Here is a 21,536-nt window from a genome sequence, read left to right on the forward strand (position 1 = left end):
TTTTATTAACTATGCCTGAACCACACTTAGTCACTTTTTTCAAGAAAGAAGTTTGGCACAAGATGGATTTGTGTGGGCTTTTCACCATGAGCCAGGCCTGCAGGCAAAGACCCCATGACCAGTGGTCTTCTTTGAGCCCTGGCTCAAGCAGGAGGCTAGCCATGGTCCTAGTCCTTCTCTAACTCTCTGAGTGGCTGTATGACAAAGTAGCTAAGAGCATAGATTTAGAGTTTATTTATTTTTTTTTTGGCTGTGTTGGGTCTTCGGTTCGTGCGAGGGCTTTCTCTAGTTGTGGCAAGTGGGGGCCACTCTTCATCGCGGTGCGCGGGCCTTTCACTATCGCGGCCCCTCCCGTTGCGGGGCACAGGCTCCAGACGCGCAGGCTCAGTAGTTGTGGCTCACGGGCCCAGCTGCTCCGTGGCATGTGGGATCTTCCCAGACCAGGGCTCGAACCCGTGTCCCCTGCATTAGCAGGCAGATTCTCAACCACTGCGCCACCAGGGAAGCCCCAGATTTAGAGTTTAAATGGAGGAATCAATATTAGGGAAGGAATAAGTAAAGTAGGATATGTAAACAGTGAAAAAAAATTAATATGATCATAGATCTGAGAGAGTAGAGGGGAACAGTCATATAATCCCAGAATGAAATCCCAGATCATCTGTCTGCAGGAAAGGATTCTTCCGAAATGTACCAGATAGATTGGTGTCTACTTTGTTCTCACAGATTGACAAAGGAGGAGATTTCACAACTTCTCTCTTGATATCACAGTTTTATACAGTGTCTAAGAATCCCCCTGCCAGTATGTCTGATGTCTATTGAAATCCTTGTGTTTTGACGTCAGCCCGCGTTGATTCTTTTGCTCTATGTGGAGGGAATTAGTTCACACTCTTCACACTGGAGATCCTCATACACAAAGGCCCAATAGCCCTTAATGGTCCGGTGCAAACCATCCTAGTTATTGTTGTCCTTTTCTTATATGACCTTGATTCTGATCCTTCCCAGACACTTTACCTCTCTTCAACAAGGGAGCAGATAAAGTAGGCTGTTGGTATCTCACCAAAGGAGAAATAGAATAAACCCTAGTCCAGATGTTTGGAAGGAGAAAGCAAATTTCCCATTCTGTTTCTAAAGGCAAAACCAGACCAAATCATCACCCAATCCTACAAGTATACACAAAAACTCTTATGAAGAAAAATGAAGATAATTATGGAACATGGACTGAGTATCTCGGAAGAAATAACCTCTTCCTCTGACCATTTAATTCACCAGATTATATATTTATTTATGTAGAATCTTCTCTCACTACCAGAATGTTAGCTCCATAAAAGCAGGAACTTTTGTGTTTGTTCATTTTGTTTTCTTTGCTGCTGTAACCTCCTTACCTAGAACTGTACCTAGTAGATGCTCAAAAATATATGTTGAGTAAATGAATGGATATCACTATTGCTTATCAATGCTTCCAATCCCCTTATCTGAAATACAAGGTTTAGAAAATTGTCTTGAAAGTTACATGACTTAAAATAGTTTGAGAAAAGCTTTCTTTGTCTTTCAGTATGAATCTCAGGCATATTTTCTAGGAATAACTGTGTCAGGCACCTAATCCAGAATTTCCTTCTCTCCTTGGGGTATGAACTATTCTAAAATATACCATAACAATCAAAGGGAATCCCTTTTGTTTTTGTTAACTGACTCTTCATGATTATAGATAAGGGACATGGAAGTTTTAATTTGGAATAAAAGCAAGTCATTGGCACTTCTAAAAGCATTTTTTAGGTAGGATGGGTACCAGAAGTAACAGTTTGGAAAATGAGAAAGAGAAACCAGAAGAGAATCAAAGGAGAATGCTATTAAAGATTAAAAATAAAAATACTAAGAGGTCAAAAATTGAGTGCTTAGTAGAAAAGTCTTGTTGCTAAGCAGGGAAGTACAGGGCTCTGGGGATGAGGTTCTCCCAGAGGAGGATGGAGAGAAAGTATAGTAGGAAAGCTAAGTCTCTGACTGGCTGGCAATATTTGTGCTTGTCAGTCAGGTGGCTCCCGGTTTGGCTGTGGTATCCATCTCAGCATTATAAATTTGAGCTGCTTCTGTATGTGACATGCCTAAGTCATCATTGCATTGCCCAGTAAGGTCTTCACCTAGTCAGTAAGCTAAGTACTGAGGAGAAAGGGGACAACGGGCTAGTTTTCACTCTTTCCTTGAATAATTATTTACTGAGTCTCTACTATATACAGCCCCAGGGATGGGTGAGGAGATTCAATGGAGATGTGCTCTTAATGGCGCTTAAGGTCTAGCGGTTATATGGAGATTAATAGAATAAACACATTACTGGTTTTATAGTTACAAGCCAAGATGAAGGAAACCAAGATTAGATGAGAATGAATGCTAAAGGAATACTAGCAAGTGGGGGACAAAGAGCTAGGTCAGGGAAGGCTTCCTGGAAGAGGTGATACTTGAGCTGAGATTATAAGCATAAATAGGAATTTGATGAATGAATGGGGTTGGTGAGAGAGAAAGAGTTCAAGGAAACAGAACATGGGCAAATTCATTGTGAGAAAAGACACAAGGGAGAGACTTAGTTATTGGAACATTGTAGCTACTGAGGGGCTATACCAGACCCTCATTTGAAACAAATTCATATTTAGATCTAAGACACTAACATCATGCTGCCTGGTCATTGTTTGCTAGGTTATCAACTTCACTTCTCATTCTTTGTTTTATGTCTGTCTTTGCTTCGTTCCTTAAATTTGAAACACATTATTGTCTCCTGTGCATGTCTTCTTAGTCAAGACTCATAAAAATAGAAGAGGACAATGAAAACACTAGCCTATTAGAGATAGAGGGTGCTTGCTGGAAAACAGTGAGAAGTGGGAAAAAGTTCTGATAATTAGATGGAACCAGATTTTGGAAAGCTTTGGAAACCAGACTAGGGAATTTGGACATGAAATTAGACAATTATATTTTGTCTCTAAAGTAGTGAAAGATATGATAAAAGTAATTTTCTGGAAAGTTCATCAGAGTTTGGTATGAAGGATTTATTCACTTAAAGAATTGTATGTAGTTCCTATGGTGAGGCAGGCACTGAATTATCTCATAGTGTGCACTGGAATAGCTAAGCATCGTTTCTTAGTGTAGGCTGTGTATTATATGCTCCACATTACCCTGGAATGTTTGTTAAAATGAAGACTCTGGGATCCTATTCTAAATCTACTGAATCAAAATCTCTGGGATGGAGCCTGGGACTTTGCATTTTAACGTGCACCCCAGGTGATTTGTGCCCAATAAAGACAGAGAACTAGTGGGGTGACACAGAAGCAAAAGACACTGAAGTCAGAGTCTCTAGCTGGGCTGCTATTGCAGTAGTAATCCAGTTGGTTACAACACAAAGACTACAATGGTTACCATGGGGATTCGGGAGCAGGGGTAAGTCTGAGAACTACTTCAAAGGAAACATAAGAGAAGCAGGGAAAAGACCGGATTTAGGAAGTGGATGAGAGGAAAGAGTCCAGGAGAACTGTCATCACTGCCTTCTGAATGAAAGCTAGTGAACAGAGTACTTTTAAGCCCTTAGATATGAGGGACATTGTTGGCAGTGACAAACAAAGCTAACAGCTCTGCAGTAAAATGAAGGTGCTTAAAAGAAAATAGGAAAAGGGAAAAGAAAGATAGTTACAGAGAAAAAGAGTAAGCTGCTCTACAAAACTGAGGGAGCTGGCAATTAGAATACAGTAAACTTAATGTGCAAGAAAAAGTTGGCATAGATGCTCTTCTTACCTTCAAGGTGCTTGACAAAAGGAAGTGGGATCAGGGGAGGCAGACAGATGGCGTAGGAGTTGAGCTTGAGGAGAGAGGGGAGAGGAGTCGGAGTTAAAAGCAAGAACATTTTGAATCCAGGGAAAGAAGAGAGATAATAAGTTTAGGAAGTTTTCAAAATAAGAGAGTTGTCATTTGCTACCAATTCTGAATAGGAAAGAAAACAGGAAATAGGGGGGCATGTAAGCAATATTTACATTGTTCTAATAGTTTTTAAGCTTTATAATATTGCCGCATGTAGATATAAAGATATAGAGACTTCGATATAGAGACAGGGGAAGAGAAAGTTAGTTGCATTTGTGACCTTTTTTCCCACTAGAAAATGTGAAATATTATAGTATTCTACACCATGATGTTATGCTTTCAACATTTTACTAGGATACCACTAATAATACTGAGTATACCTCTATCTTTCAAATAAGTGTGGCTTTGAATAAGAAATGCTTATTCTACTATGGCTTTTAAATCTAATATTTATAAAGACATTTCTCTCCTGTGCATAAGGAAGAATACTCACACCAAACAGTAGTGGCATGCCAAACTCAAGAGCTCAGGCCTTGAAAGCTTACATGCTAATGGGTTATTTAGTTTTCAAAATCTTAAGTTAATAACAATTGGCAATAAAGCTTGTTAATATTCCTTTTGTTCTCGAGCTATTGTGTTGATTTTGAAGTCCCATTTGTTCTAAAATGATTGAAGTCGAGATCTCCACCTAGTGGATTTATAGGATTTTACAGATTTTACAGAAATGGCCTACTACCTCTGGAAATCCTTAAATTTTTCTCTTAGAGAAATAACAGTTTTTAAAGACTTCTGCTTAGGATCTAGCATAATTGTCAATAGAACAGTCGCAAATGGTTGAAATATGCCAATATGCATATCAGCTAGACTACAGTTAACAAACAAAGCTCAATTTTTATTTTCATACCATAATTAGGAAAACAGATCAGGCACAAGTATGAATATATAATCATCTATGTCAAAAGCAATGTTGTAATACCACTAATTGAGATGTGTATAGTAATTTCCATAAAATAATCATCAAGTGTAAATCTGCTCAAGTACTTTTTCTTATTTAATCTTTCATTTGCTTAAGGCTTCTTTTTTTAATGTTTGCTTTCTTTTCCAGGATGAGGCACAACTCTTCTTTCCCATTTTCCCATTCCTTAGAGAAGCAAACTCAATTAATTGTGTCAAACATATCTCGTGGCTCTTTGATTTTTGCATTATATTCAACTGTGTACTTTTATTTTATTGATAACAAAGAGTTACTGAGGATTTTTCCTCCAAAATACTGCATTTGAAATGCATGCAAAGGCAAGGGAGTGTTTGTGTGTCCTTTTGAAGAAAGCTAAAGTAGAAAAGGATTATTATTTGAGTTATTTTGTTCACTTTGTTCTGCCCCTAAAGGTGATGAATTAACATATTCAGCCGATGGTGGACACAATGTAGGTTTAGGAGCGGAGTTTTCAGCTTCATTTATTCTTCTAAGAATTAGAGACACCTTATTTTCTGCCTCAAAACTAATGTCTTTTAACTCTGGTAATGTCTCCCCTGTCATTGCACCTTCTTTATGTGCACTGGTATCTTTATCTGTTTGAAAATCTTGAACTTCTCTCAAATCATGCCTATTACTGTTAATTTTAAGATCTATTTCACTACAAGGTAGTCTATTTTTGGTTTCATGGGAACTCGTCATTCTCAAATCCTTAGCTGTAATAGTCGCCTCATCAGAGTTTGACTCATATAATATACGTTTTTCACCTTTTCCATTTTCCCAAGTTCGTTGCTTTTCCTTTGTGGTGCCATTTAAGGTCATCTGTGTGGTCCTAATTAACATACTAGAATTTGCCTTGCTTTCATCGAACATTTTCTTCTCTTCTTTCCCTACTATTTTTATCTCCAGTGCTTCAGTGCCGTCATCTCTGGGCAATGCATTTGTGCTGTCAATTCCTTTTTCACTACTATTGGTTAGAGGCCAGATGGCTTGAGTACCAAGAGAGGTACTGATATCCTTGGGAAGCTCTCTTTTATTTTGGTATGGAATAGAATTTGTCTTCATAAATGTAAAGTTGCCCTTGGATTGTGTCCGGGAAATAGGAGAGGAATCATAAGTTTCTGTTTTAGGAAGTTTCTTTTCTACATCATTTCCCTCACCCATAACACAAATTTCCACAGTTGGATGTGATATTTTGGGTTCTGTCATTAATGTGTTTTCTTCGTTTCCAAGTTGTTCGTGACTTGAGAGTTGCTCTACACGTTGTAAGGTTTGATTTTGATCTAAAGTATGTTCCTTGTAAGTTTCAGTCCTGTGGATTTGATTCCCCAGGGACAAAGAAAACTGGTTTAGCTCACTGGTCTTTGATTTGTCCTGCTCCATGTGTTCAGTGGGCTCTGTCGCCCCTTGGTCAGTAGCCCCCCTAGAATGGTGGGATGGTAAAATATCCCTTCCTATGTTTTCCAAAGTCACTGGTGAGTAACAAGGAATGCCCAGTGCAAGGTGAGCTGCCCCTCCCACTTGCTCAGCTGAGACGGGAGAGTGTGACTGCCTGTGTTCAGTCACAGTGGGTGTTGGCTGAGGCAATGTTGATGGGTTTCCATCAGGAATATGACCAGTAGGGTGACAGTTGCCTTCCATAGAGCTCTGGTTGGCCACTGACAAGTTGTCAGCACTGAAGAGAGGAGCCTTTTTAATGTTTTTTCTGTAATATGGGGTCTGCTTTGGGGCATGTTTGAGAGGCAGCCGTTTTGTAGTGAATCTAACATAGTTGTTACTCTCTGACTGTTGGTGAAAATCTGCAGAGGGCACAAGGTTTATTTTGGCTTCTTTCTCAGAAACTTTGGAGAATTTATTAGAAGGTGACAACACTTGTCTGTGTTTCTTTGGGAATTCTGGCAATGATTTTTCTGGATGGACTCTAATTTTTCTAAAAGGGTTTAAATTTAATTTTATCCTTAAATTGTGTCCTTTAATTTTCCCTTTGAAGTCAGATTGATTGGTTCTCTTCTTTTGCATTATCTGTGGATCAGTAAGCCATTTTCCTCCTTTGTTTCTCTCCTGAGGATTGCTACATTTTTTGAGATCCAAGTTGGTCAGGTGGTTACTTTGATTTTTCTGCTCTTTCCAATGGCTTGATGTTTTGGATGGCATCACCAAACTATTTTTTTCTACTAAATCAGGATGATGAAAGCTAACCCTCTTAGGGGAATATGTTTTCTTGATTTTTGTTGATAACCCCAATATCTCCATGTTGTCCTCACTCATGAGGAATTTTTCTATTGCTCTGTTAATTTGGATTTGCTCTTTCTTGGGCTTTGAAAGTTCTCGACGATTTGGCTTCCTTTCTTTCACATAATCTTGAAATTGATCACAGGGCACATATTTACAGATAAGACAACCGTTTGGCTGCAAATACCCAGGCCTGCTTCGTGTTAACAGCCCACAAGGATCATCATATTTTGATCTATGTTTTTGTAAGATTTTTTGTACAGAGTGTTCCTCAGGCTCACAAGGCTTGGATGATGAGCCTATAATAAAATGTCTCAGCCTGTGCGGTTGTAAGCCATTGTCTCCTTTTTCTATTGGAGGCTGCCATGATTCATTTGTTAAATGCTTTTCAAGACTTTCTCTTGCCAAGGCTGAAGCAGATGTTGCATATCTTCTACTAAATGTGTCACTGCTGATATCTGCTGAACAATAAATGCAGGAATTTAGCACTGAGCAGAGTTTTATTACTCCAACCAAACAGACGCTTAGAAGCCTTATGAAAGGTGCAAAAAGGACTCCTCTGATTATGGCAATTCTTGAAAATTTCCTAATTTTTAACCAAATCCTCAAGGGACATTTGGCAGTTTGGTGTGTTTGCAATGACACTCTTTACGGCCACATTTTAATCAGTCGTGATGCTGATGTAAAAGTTGTGGAATTAGAAATAAAAATATTCACAGTTGTAAATCTTTAGATTAGCTGTCCATGAGGTTAGCTTTAAATATGAATAATATCTAAATTCTTTCCAAGTGGCTAGAGTAATTTTTTTCTCAATTCATTTACCATTTGGGACTAAATATTAGGAAGAACATAATAAAATATTGAGTAATATATAGGTTTCAAGCAGATAATAACCTCAACAATAACAGAGAGATACTTGTGATATTACTGGTTCCAATAAGGCAGAGTCCGTATCTGCTTTACTTGGCATCACTTAATATTCATTAAATATTTGTTAAATGAATATGTGTTTTGGACTATGGCCTGGTCTGTGTTGAAAGAATCTGTCTGAGACTTTTAAGTGGTGCATGTTAATACAATATTTATTAATGATACATGTTAAATAATATTAGTGACAAAAATATTAGTAATATTTCACCATTAATTGAGCATAAGAGGTAGGCATTGTGTTAAATATTGTACATTCATTTTTTCATTTAAGAGACCTGATCCCTTGGACAAGTCCTATTTCCCTAGCACATTTACAGAGGAAGAAACAAGTTTAGAGAGGTTGCATGTTTTCTCCCAGTCACATGTCTGCTAAACGATATGGCAGAATTTGGCCCAGGTCTGTCTGTTACTAAACCCTATCCTCTTCCACAATGCATATTAAGTTTAAAATTACATCTTACCCGTGTACTTTTTCTTGTTTTGTGAAACTGGTTTATCCAAAGGAAGAAGGAAGTATTCCTTTCAGTGATAGAAAGAAAGAGGTGAAATAAGCCCCAACTTGCATCCAGTTCTAATCTAAGATCTAACTTCAACTCTCTGAGTAACCTTGAAGAAGCCATTTACTCGCTGGATATCAGGAGATTAGACTAGTGGGAACTTTATGTGGGTATAAAATTCTTCTGGGGAAAGAATTGCTAGCCTTTAACATATTCTAAGAGAGTTCTGTGGCTCAAAGATAAATATTAAAAGCTATTGGACTAGATCACCTCTAAAATCTCCTCTACCCCTGACATACTGTAATTCTATGTTTCCGAGTTAGAAGCCCTAATTAGAGTGATATTGCCTCTTACAGACTTCTATTCTGGAGCAGGTGTGGTCTTGAACGTTTTCTCTCCAATAACTGTCCTTTCCAGCTTCAGTACAATGCCTGGCATGTACAAAATTTCAAGTCTTTCTTAAAAGTAATTGTATTGATTTGACAAACCAGCATTTGTGTGAAACAAGGGATTGGGTTTTAAATGGTTAAGAGGCCACTTTCCCTTTAGTATAGGAGTTTCCCACAGAGAAGTGAAGGCTCTGGACAAAGCTAAAATGAAACATCTGCCTAAGGTATGATTCTATTGAAAAGCTAAGTGCTTATTGCTTTATAAAATAAAACCAATCTGATCGGGTTTCTGTGGCAGATGTTTTCTTCCTTGGCCGTTCCTCTTTTCAGTCAAATCATCAGGCCCCCAAAACTGGTAAGATCTGAAGTCTGGGGGATGCAATGGCATAAATTCACATCCTGCTTTATACCACATATGGAATAACATACAGTTTCGTTCTTTTCCAATTGTCCCCAAATCCATCCTTAGGGCCAGATCCCCATGGTAAGAATTTCTTGGGGCAGCACCTCTGTCATTCATATGCTGAGAGAAAGCTCTGCCTGTTGTAAACCAATTCAAATAAACGACAGGAACCTCCTTACAGAGCAGCTGTCAAAGGTTTCACTGTTGAGCCTGAAAGCATTGCCTTACCATTCAGGGAGAAGAAGGAAGACATTTAATTCATTGCCTCCACCTAAATATTGACATCGCCCATGTACAGTGGGTAGATGTCACAGCCAGATTCACTTGGCTCCCAACATGGGACAATGAATTAAGTCCTGACTTTCCCTGAACTGGGAAGTTATCATCCCTGACAGCTCAGCAAGCAAAGTATGTGTCTTGACATCATTCCTGAAATGAATCACTGGCATTAGAAGGCCCATTCTTCTCACATGTCATGCTCTGGGAAGGTTGCTTACTGTAGAACTGGCATTAGACTCGAAGGATGTTGGAATAGAAGCCGATACTCAGCCTCCTATAAATCTTACCAGCACTATTGCTATTTAAAAGGCTTCTTAAAAACAAACAAACCAAAAACAACATTGTTAGGTGTTGGGTCACAAAATCCACTTGCCAATGGGCACAAGGTGTACTCTCAGCTCCTGAGGGTGGGAAGTGTCCATCTACACCTCACTCCATAAGCACGAAGATACATGGCCAGTACCTTCAGGAGAGGAATAGGCTGGTGCCATGATGATTTTTATGGCATTTCTCTTTTGAGGAAATCAAAGGAGGCCACCCTTTCAGAGGGATTTAAACAGAGTGGGATTTTCTAAAACAAGACAACTCACCTATTGTTCTTGTTACATGCTCTGGCAGAGTTTGAGGTTGGACTTCCCCAGGCTCACGATTCCTCAGCTTTTCAGCTCTCTTTGGACAATATCTTGTAAGTAAGCTGGCTTCATTAAACGCTGCCATATTCCCAGGAGGCTCTGAACATCCGGACTGCAGCAGTCCACCACCCAAGCAGAAGAAAGTGCTGTCTGCCCCATGGCCCTTCCCTTTCAGGTTTCTAAATGATCTGTCAAGGGCTGTGGACTCAGAGGCCAGTACTGCTTGATGGCTGTTTTCCTGTAAGAGTGGCATTTCCTTTCTGGACCCCACAATGGACATGACCTTTATCTCGTTTTCCTGAGTTAAGTGGCAGTTACAGTATCCCTCAGCGTGGTAATTTCTTGCCTCATGATCACACGGGGATTCATCGAAGGTTCTGCAAGGAAGGTTTTCTGTGTGTTCATTTGCTTTGCCTTGTTGGAGTTTCCAGTTAAATACAACTAAACCTAGGCAAGTGAGACCAACAGCTCCTGTGACAAATAGAGAGACTATTAAAAGATAACATCATAGGAAGAAACATATAAATCATCAAATGTGAAATCCACAAATATCAAGGTTAATGGCTTAAAGGGTGTCGAAATGGGTGGGAAATCTATCACCATGTGGAAAAATATTAGTCCAGACAGAGGATATTTAATTGACATTGTTCTGTTTTCCAATTTGGATCTTTCTTTGTATCAATTAAAAATTATAAGAAACAATACCATCTGGAATGTGTTTGACAGAAAAAGGGGTTTTTTTCATGGACTGAAATTCATTCAAGATAAAATAATTCCTGCAAAAAAAAAATTCTTTTTCTGCCTATGGGAAATGAAGCTTCCTATTTCTTAATCCCATAGTCAATAAAAATAGACCACATTTAGCATATACCCTGAAATTCTCATGTACAATAACCTCCTACTTCCAAAGAAAAAAAGATTCTACAAGCTATTGCCATATTTTAATCATCTCTAAAGATTCATCCCCTACCTCAGAATACATCATTGGCTTCTATTAGCATAAAGGTCAAACTCCTTGGCATTCAAGACTCAGCATAATCTTGCCATAACCTTCTTTCCTAGCCTCATTTTTTATTATTTCCCACATTCAAACGCTATGTTTCGAACTCTTCAATTCATTAGTCTTAAAATGTACTTCTAAGCCTTTGTGTATTCTCTCAATGATGCTTCTAATACTTTCTCCTATCTCTGCTTATTTGAATTTCATTTATCCTTTAAAATCTAAATCCTACCTCCCAATTTCTTGACACTTTTGCTATTTTTTTCCCATCTTGCAAAGATCACTCCCTTCTTTGAACTACCACAATAAAATTATTGACATCTAATCTCAGAATTCCTGGTACTGTCATTTCATGTTCTCTATAGGCTAGCTTATCCTCTAAATAACGTCGTAAACGGCAGTGTTTCTCAAACTCAAGCGCAGAGTCTAACCTGTTTCTACCTCACTGTTTCTCATCTTGACAAACAGCATCTTCAACCACATAGATGTTCATACCAAAGTCTCTGAGTTACACCCAACTCTCTCTCTGACACAGTGATTTCTTTTTTTCTTGGCACTTATAACAGTATAAAATTATTGTGTTCACTTATTCATTTGCTTGTTCACTGTCTGTCCTCCCCTGCTAGAATTAAGCACTATGAGGAAATGGATCTTTTCAGTCTTGTTTGATATTGTATCTCCAGTGCTCTCAACACTGGCACAGAGGAGGCATCCCAGAATTGTTTATTGAATATTCTTAAATAAACAGAAGGAATTCTGTTTATGAATCCTAATAATGAAAAGCACTGAGTGGTCTAATCTTACAAATCTCCAAAATGATGATCAGGAGGACATGGTGTCAGTATAGACTGAGTTTGGAGTTCTGCGTTCTGAGTCCAGCTTTACCTGTAACTTGCTGTGTGACCCTGGGCAAGTCAGTTGCCCTGGAAAACTCAGTTCCCTGACTCTGGAGATGAGGACAGGGAATAAGATGATACCAGCATTCCAGACTCCTTGATTGCACTATGCCTGGTTCTCTCCACTGCAGACAACTTTAATGAAAATGTGATGATATTTTTTAAACTTGAAAGAAAAGAGAAGGGGTCAGGCATAGTTGTTTCATTTTTTTTCTGTTAAAGATGAAGATTAACCAAATAGAATAGCAGTTTCTGGCAAAATCTGCCAACCTTTTTGTAGCTTACCAGATCGTAACGTTTTAAGCCCCATTTTTATTTCTTTGACAACAATACACTCTTGGAAAGTGCTATAACATATTGAAATAATGAAATCTCTATTAAAAACACAACGTTTTTTAAAAGTAGTGGCAAAAGTTAGATCAGAACATTTTAATTGCCAGATCCTAGAGTCTGGGTTTTTCCAAAGGTTTTGGTTTTTAAATGTTAAAAACATGAAAATAATAAAATTTTAGAAACATCTCTGTATCACTTACATGGAGTAAGAAAACTTAGGATTCAAAGCTCTGTTCTGATACTTTTCTTGGGAACATTTTCTAACCTCTCTGAGCCTTATTTTTCCTCCTCTATCAAACAGGAATAATTAATACCACTCAGAGATCAAGTGAAATAATATATGTGACATGTTTAATACAGTATTTTGATATAGTAAGATTCAGTGAATGGTCATTGTTATATGTTATTGTGGTTGTAATTGCTGCTGCTGCTGCTTTTTAGGCTTGGTATTGTCCTATTAGATCCTAAAAGCCTCAGCTGTTAGGAAAAAGAATCCAAAACAAATCATTAAGAGAATACTTTGTATGGCTGATGCAGTTACTAAACCAAATAATAAAGGAAAGAAAGACCTAAATTTTCTTAAACGCATGAATCAGACACTGAAATGAGAGTAGGCGTAATCTGATTATGGGATAAAGTTTCTCAGTAATTGTGTCCAAACCGTGAGGAACCACTCACTCTCCCGCTATTGATGCTAGAGCTATGTCTGTGTCACATTACCACTCAGGTATGGTCACTTTCTATTACTGCAGAGAGCAAAAACAGCAGATGAAGCTCGTAGGTAGGCTGAACCTACTATCAAGAAGATGGCTGAATTTTCATTGCCATGGACATTGTTGCAATTTTTAAAAACTATTCTAAGAATATTTCTGAGTTGGAAAGACAACAAAAATGCAAAATTAATGATAAAAATCTCATTGAAGAATTGGAAATGTTACAGCTTCATGAAAGCTTTCTCTTTTTATCCTGCAGTTCACAGAATAGGAAGTGTCAAGAGGTTAGGGGCCAATTAGCCACTTATCAGTTTTAAATTCACTGAATATGATTTTACATATTCCTTGGAATTGTGATGATTTATCTATAGCCAAAGAAGAAATAGAATCAGAGGCCAAATTTTAGTTCTAAGTCTTTTTCCCACAATCTAGAGGGATAGATTATTGACCACACTTTCACTTCAGGAGGAGTAGCACCTTCGAAGGAGTAAATCGGTATCAAAAGTCAGAGCTGTTTTAAAGAGGAATCTCACTTAAAAACAGCATCTTTAATAATTAATCAGTGAAAGGTACATTTTTATGGTAATTTCACACACAATAACAACATGCATGTAATGATATTTATAATTTATCAGCATGTTAAGCTTCCTATCATTTTGACAAAGCCTTTGGAACCTTCCAGAATTTTTATCTATCTCTACACTAATGCAGAGTTGCTAACTTGGCAAAATCTTTTCTAAAAATAGACATAAACGATACCTATAAGATACTAAGTATTCTAACACATTTAAGGAAAAACTCTCTGTTGCTCTAGTGCTTTTGCCTTTTGTGGTAAATTATGTCTTAGCACGTAAAATTACTGACATGGTTACACATCTTCTAAAACAATTTATCTTCCTGAGAGAATTCGAATTCACTTCCAAGTGAATTTGATTACTGCTGGTGGTAGTTTCACTGTCTAGACCTGACACTGGTCTCCATCTACCCTGATTAAAAGGAGCTAAAAATCTGATGTTCAAGTGACTCACTGGAAACCTGCTATGGAATAATGATTTATGGCACATATTCAAAGTATATCAGTTCAGTCCTGAGTGCCATTTGCAAGCCTCTGGTCCTCCAGGGTTGGGGAACCCCCCACAAACACACACATCCCCCCCCCACACACACTTCTCATCACCATGGCTACCCACAGGTGCAACGGATTTCACCATGCACTGAAAGCATACAAACATCTAGATATCTTGGCAAATCTCATGCATATTTGGTCTTTGACTAATGCCACAAAGCATCACATTACATCATTCATCCGGTGAGATGTAATGATAGCTGATGCATAGTTTAAAATTTTTTTAAACTACCATAGAAAATTTAAAGGATTGAATAGTATCCTCTCCTTAGTCAGTTGGGGGGTGGGGTAATGCGCCAAGTTTGTGAACCAGTTAGACAAACAGAAATCTTAAAAGAATTCAAAACCCCCAAATAGAAGAAAACCAAGGCACGTAGCAGCTAAATCACTTGCCCAAGTCACACAGCAAGTAAGAGCAGAGCCAGGTTTCAAACCTGGATAATCTAACTGCAGAGCTCATGCTTGTATAAGCTGTATATATGCTCTTGTATAAGCTTATAGAGCTTGTATAAGCTCTATAGTATTTATACAAGCACTATAGAGCAGGATGCACCTGGTTATCATAATAGCATCTCCCCCTGCACTTGGTAGAGCCCGCTGATTCTCACTCCACCACGGAGAAGCACACCGATGGGAGTGCCTTGAGGAAATAGACTATGTCTCATCACTTTTTTAACCCCTATCTCCCAGCATCTTAATGAATGTACCAGTACTGAAATATAGACCATTCCCTCATTACAGATGAGAAAACTGCAGTCTGAATAGCAGGTTAATGTACTCAAGATCACAGTGCTAGTTATACCAGAACTAGAGCTCTTGAATTCTGGTTCAAGGCCCTTTCCTCTGTGTTAGACAGCTTCTTTGCAACAGGTAATTTTTGCAACCTATGCCAAATCAACTAACATCCTCCCACACTACTGACAACCTCTCCCTTCCACAAGCCCTGGAAAGGTTCCCCAGTTGCCTGCGAAAGGCATCATTTAGTGTACTTCAAGAATATGGAGAAAAGCTGGGCACACTTCTCCCTGTCATACCTGCAAAGCCAAGGACAGTCAGCAGGGCCACATCCTGCCCTGGGAAGAGGGGACTTCTGTCCTTTAGAGCCAGAGTGAGGTTGGCAGCCTTGGAATCGCAGTTAGTCTCGGACAGCCTTAGCACACTCTTTGCAGTGGCCACAGCCATGGTGGATGGCTGACAATTTAGGTCCTTGGCATTCCTGTGCGTGCGAGCAGAAGACTTTACATAGTTTCTTAAGAACCAGGCAAGGGGGGTAGAGATCACAAGTGCAGCTCCACTGGTTCTTATCTAAGCTCAGAAGGATTAACTGCTTCAGTGGAGTAAAAACATCCGGCAGGACTACTTCCTGTAGTCGAAGCAGGGGCCGGAAGGCATCTTGCCCAATGTAGGAAATACAATTGTTAGATAAATCCAGATGCCTGAGACTGTGGAGATCTGTGCCTCCGAAAGAACTGTCTGTCAGTTTAGTGACCTGATTCCCATCCAGCTGGAGCCGGGTCAGGCCCCTGGTGTTTCGGAACCAAGACCCTTGCAGGGCACGGAGAGCGTTATTGCTAAGCGCCAGCACCTGCAGACTGCGAAGCTTGCTGAAGCTGTGATCGGTAAGCGAAGAGCTGGATGTTTGGTTGTGCTCCAGCAACGACGTCCGCAACTTTGAAAGGGTGTGCAGGGCGTCTTCCCGAACATCCTCGATGCCATTTCTGCTCAAGGAGAGCAGAGCAAGATTAAACAAGAGGGACAGATTTGTGCTCTCTATAGAGGAGAGATACCCATCAGTGATGATTAAAACCCTCGTGGTCACAGGGGCTGCTGTGGAGAAGAAAAGCACAGACTAGAAGCGAGTACACACACGTGGGAGGGGAGCACAGTGGAGAGCAGAGATAATCAATACCCTCTGAGCAAATCCTATCACCTGGGTAAGAACAATAAACAAAATGAAAATGACTCTCTGATTTCTCAGTTTAAGGGGAAGGTGGCTCTTTATCAGAATGATGGATTTTTATATTCTTTGTTACCATGACATGTTTATTTGAGAAACACAAACCCATCTGTTCCTTTAGACGTCAAATTTAATTCATTGTTTCGGATTATCATCATTGATGTTTTTTTGAAAGTGGCTTTTCAGGCTTTCTCTCTGTGAGGCTGTGTACTGACCTGCTCCAGCCCTGCTGGCCCAAGACAGATTCACTCAAGAGCCGAGCCTGTGTCTGAGCTCCCTAACCAGTTTTCCACAAGCAATGTATACTTATGCTGTGAAACCAATCATTTTTTCTCTCAAAAGTAAAGGTGTGGATTGGGATGGGAGAAGTGAGAAGGACCGTTGGTTTCTGCTTTTTAGCTCCAGGCTAAAAGTTGGCAACTTGGTAAGGATCTGTGTTCTCTCCAGACAACCTGAGGATCTGTCAGTGGGGTTCTCATTATAGTCTGGGCCATCTTGGCCTCCTGTCTAATATCTGTTCCCTCCAATGAAGTCCATCATGTGATGACAGGTGGTACTCAGGGCTTCCAACTGTTAAATCCCTTCACCATAATCACCCCAGAGCTATCACTGCTCTGTCATTAGAAATCAAAGCGTTTTAACTCGATAAAGATGTATTATAATCAGGAGTTATTGTAACACATCTTTATCATGCTAAAATTGTTTTGACTGCAAATGACAGTGTCATAAGGATGGAAGAGTCCATTGTCCCTGGGAGGTCAACAGGTGATATTAGAACAATCAACCATGGGGGAAGCAAATCACAATTCCCTTATGAAATTCAGACTACATCACTGAAACAAAGAGATTAAAAAAATGTAGAAGACAAAGGATTTCCACAGTGCCTTCTTTTGGAAGAATTGCTCCCATCTCCGTAGCACGAGCAAGCTTAAGTCATGGGGTTTTTGTTTGGGGGTGTTATTTTTTTTAGTATTTATTACTGATTATTTGAATTCTATTAATTCTAACCAGTTTGGCATTTTGTTCCTTTCATCATTGTTTTTCATATGGGCTGAGGGAGTTTTGTTTTTAAGGATCCTCAGTCCTCTAGAGATTTCTGACTCTGAGGGAGCAGGCGATTGTTTCTGTCAATTACTTCTTGTCTAGGACCAGACAGGCTCCACTTGCAAATCATCCATTTGTCTCTGTGTTTATGAAATCTAACTTCACAAATGTGACACTTTGTAAATGAGAAGGAATATATAGAGGTGCAGCAATGTAGATGAGCAATATTTGTTTCTTACAAACATCAGCTATCTCTGACCAAAAAAAAAAAAATGTAGTGAAGTCAGATCTATTTGAGAGGATGGGAGTTTAGTGTTTGTTAAGTGTTTTCTATACAGATTGGAGACAGTATACTACCAACTAGCCTTGAAACTGTCTCTCTCCTGTCAGGAATGACAATGCCATCTACCTCTTAATTCTCATGGGGTCATAGGATTTTAGAAATGAAAGAACTCATTTTCTTTCACTCAATCTTAGATTTGTTTCTGAAATTTTTCAGTTGGCACGGTTTATAGCTTGTTTATCTCTTCTTGGATATCAGGATGTAAATCACATTCTCCTCAAATTTGTTAATAAGGTGTCTTATTAAATTGTTGACTTAAGCAAGCAATATGTAATGAATACAGGCAGTGTATCTTGTTAGCATTTCTACAGCTCATTTACTACCAATAAAAAAAGACTACACTTTCAAAATTAGATGCACTTTGATAATAATCTGTTTTGTTGGTACATCACTTAATCTTACTAATGCTGAACAATTGCAGTTCAGGTTCCTGATTCATTGATATTTCTTCCAGCCTGTGGTAGGTTTCAAATCTGCACAAAGTGTGGCCAAAATATAATTAAAGTGATCTATTTTTTTCTTTTATTAAAAAAAGTGTGTAACAATAAAATGGTGGTATTCTTTTATAAGAGCAAAATATCTCAGTTACCTCTGAAGGTCTTAAAATAGTTTTGGTTGAGACCACCAGGGACAAACAGGAAAATAAAATAATATTATCAGTCTTTAGTCAGTAAAGAAAGCTTGCTCTTTAAAAGTTTACCTCTTTCAGGCTGAGCCGAGAGATCAGTCAGTACAAAGAAAGGCATAGCAATGAATTTGTCAGGTACACTGAACACAGCTTTTTAGAGTTACTGGTTTTATTACCTACTATATAGGTTATCTGGTGACAGAGGGTTACATCTTTGGTGCACACCACACATGATGCAGGGCAGGCTGCCACCAACCGCAGCATAATGGCAAAGAGATGAGCCATCCACCTGAAAGGAAAGTAGAGGGCAATGCACATCATAATGTTGGCATTTATTATCCAGGGATTTCAGTATATTCAGCTCATGAGGCATTTTGGTGATTTCTGCTTTTTAGTGGGCACTTTGGGTTCTCACATGATGCTAGATAAATGGCTGAAATCCTTAATTTGAATAGAATTTAAACTGAGCCATTAAAAGGAACAAGGATATAGTGTACAGCACAGAGAAATATGGCCATGATTTGTAATAACTTTAAATGGAGTAAAATCTATGAAAATATTGAATCACTATGTTGTACACCTAAAACTAATATAATATTTTAAATCAACTATGCTTCAACAAATATATATGTATACCCACAATAAACAAAAAAACAAACTGAACTGTTAAAGCATTTGACCATAAATTCAGAGAACTCACATCCAAGGCACAGCCATTAATATAGATTATTAAAAAATTAAGTTACTTTGTAAAACACTTGATAGTTTGTTGAGCTTTTGCAAATACATTACCTTGTTTAATTCTTTTAATTTGGGAACTCAATTTGAGGCTGAGAAAACTGAAGTTCAGAATGGTTAATAAACCATCCAAAGTCACATAGCTATTAGGAATTTAACACCAAGTCTTTTAACTCCAAATCCAGTGTTCTTTCTAGTATGCAGAACCTAATCTCAGGCACTGAAACATATATTTACAATGAAATTATTCTTCACAGATAGAGAGGGAGAATGAAGGAGCATTAAGATCACAAGCTCTACCTAGCTTTGAATTCAGCTCTCCTATTTACTGACTATACTATCTTAGATAAATTATTTAATTTTTCTTATTTTTTCCTTTTCATGTTTAAAATAGAAATAATAAATGCCTACATTACAGAGCATTATGAGTTAGATAAAATGTTCTAAGTGTTTAGTAAGTATCATATTTTTACCATTATTTCAGCCCTCCTATGAATAGTAACACGGTTTTGGATTTAATGTTCAAAAAAAGGCCATTCATTTATAATGTATTCCCTGATTGGTTTAAAAAAAAAAAAACTTAAAGCAAATTATAATAAAAACCTTCTACCCATACAAAAAATAGTTTGAAAATAAAATAAAATGTAAAAAAACATAAAACTATTAATTCTATCATTCTTTCAACAAGTATTTATTGAATACCTTCTGTGTACCAGGCATTGCTGAAGGCACTGGGGATAGAATAGCGAGTGATAAATTCCTGCCCTCATTGGATGGACATGCTACAAAGGGATGTAAACAATAAACAAAAAATATGAAAATATGTATTAAGTCATCTGGTGATAAGTTCTATGGAATAAATAGGGCAAATATGGTGACAAGAAAAAACTGATAAAGTAACATTTGAACAAAGACCTGGGAAAGGTGAAGGTGCTGGTCAGTCCAGGTGGGAAGAATGGTAAATGCAAAGTCCCTGAAGGCATGTGTGCTCTCAGCCTGAGGAGGTCAGCGTGGCCTGCTACACAAGAGGAAGAGGAAGCCAGGAAATAGCAGGGGCAGGCTGTGCGTGCCTTGGAGATGAATGCAAGAGCTTTGGGTTTTTATCCATATAAGATGAGAGTAATTGGAGGCTTTTGTGAGTGGCATTACTTCATCTGTAGCACATTTTTAAATAGTTATTTTGGCTACTGTGTTCGTTACTATAGCTTTGTAATACAGTTTGAAATCAGGGAGCATGATGCCTTCAGCTGTGTTCTTTCTCAATATTGCTTCAGCTTTCGGAGTCTTTTGTGGTTCCATAACATTTTTAGGATTGTTTGTTCTATTTCTGTGAAAAATGCCATTGGAATTTTGGTGGAGATTACATTGAATCTGTAGATTGCCTTGGGTAGCATGAACATTTCAATATTATTAATTCTTCCAATCCATGATCATGGGACATCTTTCCATTTATGTGTGTCTTCTTCCATTTCTTTCCTCAATATTTTATAGTTTTCAGTGTACAGGTCTTTCACCTCCTTGGTTAAATTTACTCTTAGGTATTTCATTCTTTTTGATGCAATTGTAAATGGGATTGTTTTCTTCATTTCTCTTTCTGATAGCTTGTTAATAGTGTACAGAAATACAACAAGATCTTTGTATATCGATTTTGTATCCCTGCAACTTTACTGAATTTGTTTATTAGTTCCAACAGTTTTTTGGTGGAGTCTTTAGGGTTTTCTATATCAACTCATCCACATACAGTGAGTATTATTTCTTCCTTTCCAAGTTGGATGCCTTTTATTTCTTTTTTCTTGCCTAATTGCTATGACTAGGACTTCTATTCTAATACTATATTGAATGAGAGTGGGCATCCTTGTCTTATTCCTAATCTTAAAGGAAAATCTTTCAGTATTTCACTATTGAGTATGATGGTAGCTGTGGATTGGCTACCGTGTTGGGAACATACTTTTAATAGGCAAAGAATAGTAGCAGCAAAAGTAGTTAGAAGGAAACTATAATAATACAAGCAAAAGATGATGGTGGTTTAGACAAGGATGAGAGGTAGTCAGATTCTGTATAATTTTTTATTATCATGATGCAATTTAATGTAACAAATTTGAGCTCAACTAAGCTATCCTGTGCAGTGGAACATGCTAGGTATACAGGAGTAAACAGACTTTGCTTACCCTCAAATCATGTTCCAGCTAGTGATGTAGACATGTAAATAGCTAATTGTAACACAAGAAAGAATGAAATAAATCTAAATAATGGTGAAAAATTATTTTGTGAAATCCTTGGACACTTTAAAAAGGATGTGTCTTGTGAGTTGGGCTTGAAGAGGGCAGAGGGTTTCCACAGGCAGGAATAAGAGTTAGATAATTCAGACTGAAAAAATAGTAAGAACAATGTCCTGCATTGAGCAAAAGATCTAATCCCAGTTCACTTCTTTTAGCCTACCTGGGCTGCTTAGAGTATGCCCTATGCATATGTGGTTCAGAGGTCAGCCAGAGAATTAGGCAGAGTTTATATGCATATTCTGGGGCTCCCTCTCCCAGACCCCTTTCTTCTAGGATTTCCCCTCATTTTCTAGTGCTTACGTGTCATAAG

General features: G+C 38.3%; 2 protein-coding genes across 7 annotated transcripts in view; one reads left to right on the forward strand and one right to left on the reverse strand.

Moving 5' to 3' along the window:
* Nucleotides 1-21,536, forward strand: part of TNNI3K (TNNI3 interacting kinase) — a 288,508-nt gene that overhangs the window by 204,159 nt on the left and 62,813 nt on the right. The window lies entirely within an intron of this gene.
* Nucleotides 5,162-18,473, reverse strand: LRRC53 (leucine rich repeat containing 53). Its single transcript, XM_057553707.1, is given in 5 exon segments — nt 5,162-7,497; nt 10,128-10,640; nt 15,272-15,506; nt 15,508-16,064; nt 18,386-18,473. Coding segments are annotated over 5 exon segments (3,729 nt in total).

The sequence above is a fragment of the Balaenoptera acutorostrata genome, chromosome 1, assembly GCF_949987535.1.
Source record: "Balaenoptera acutorostrata chromosome 1, mBalAcu1.1, whole genome shotgun sequence".
In the NCBI taxonomy this organism is placed as follows: domain Eukaryota; kingdom Metazoa; phylum Chordata; class Mammalia; order Artiodactyla; family Balaenopteridae; genus Balaenoptera; species Balaenoptera acutorostrata.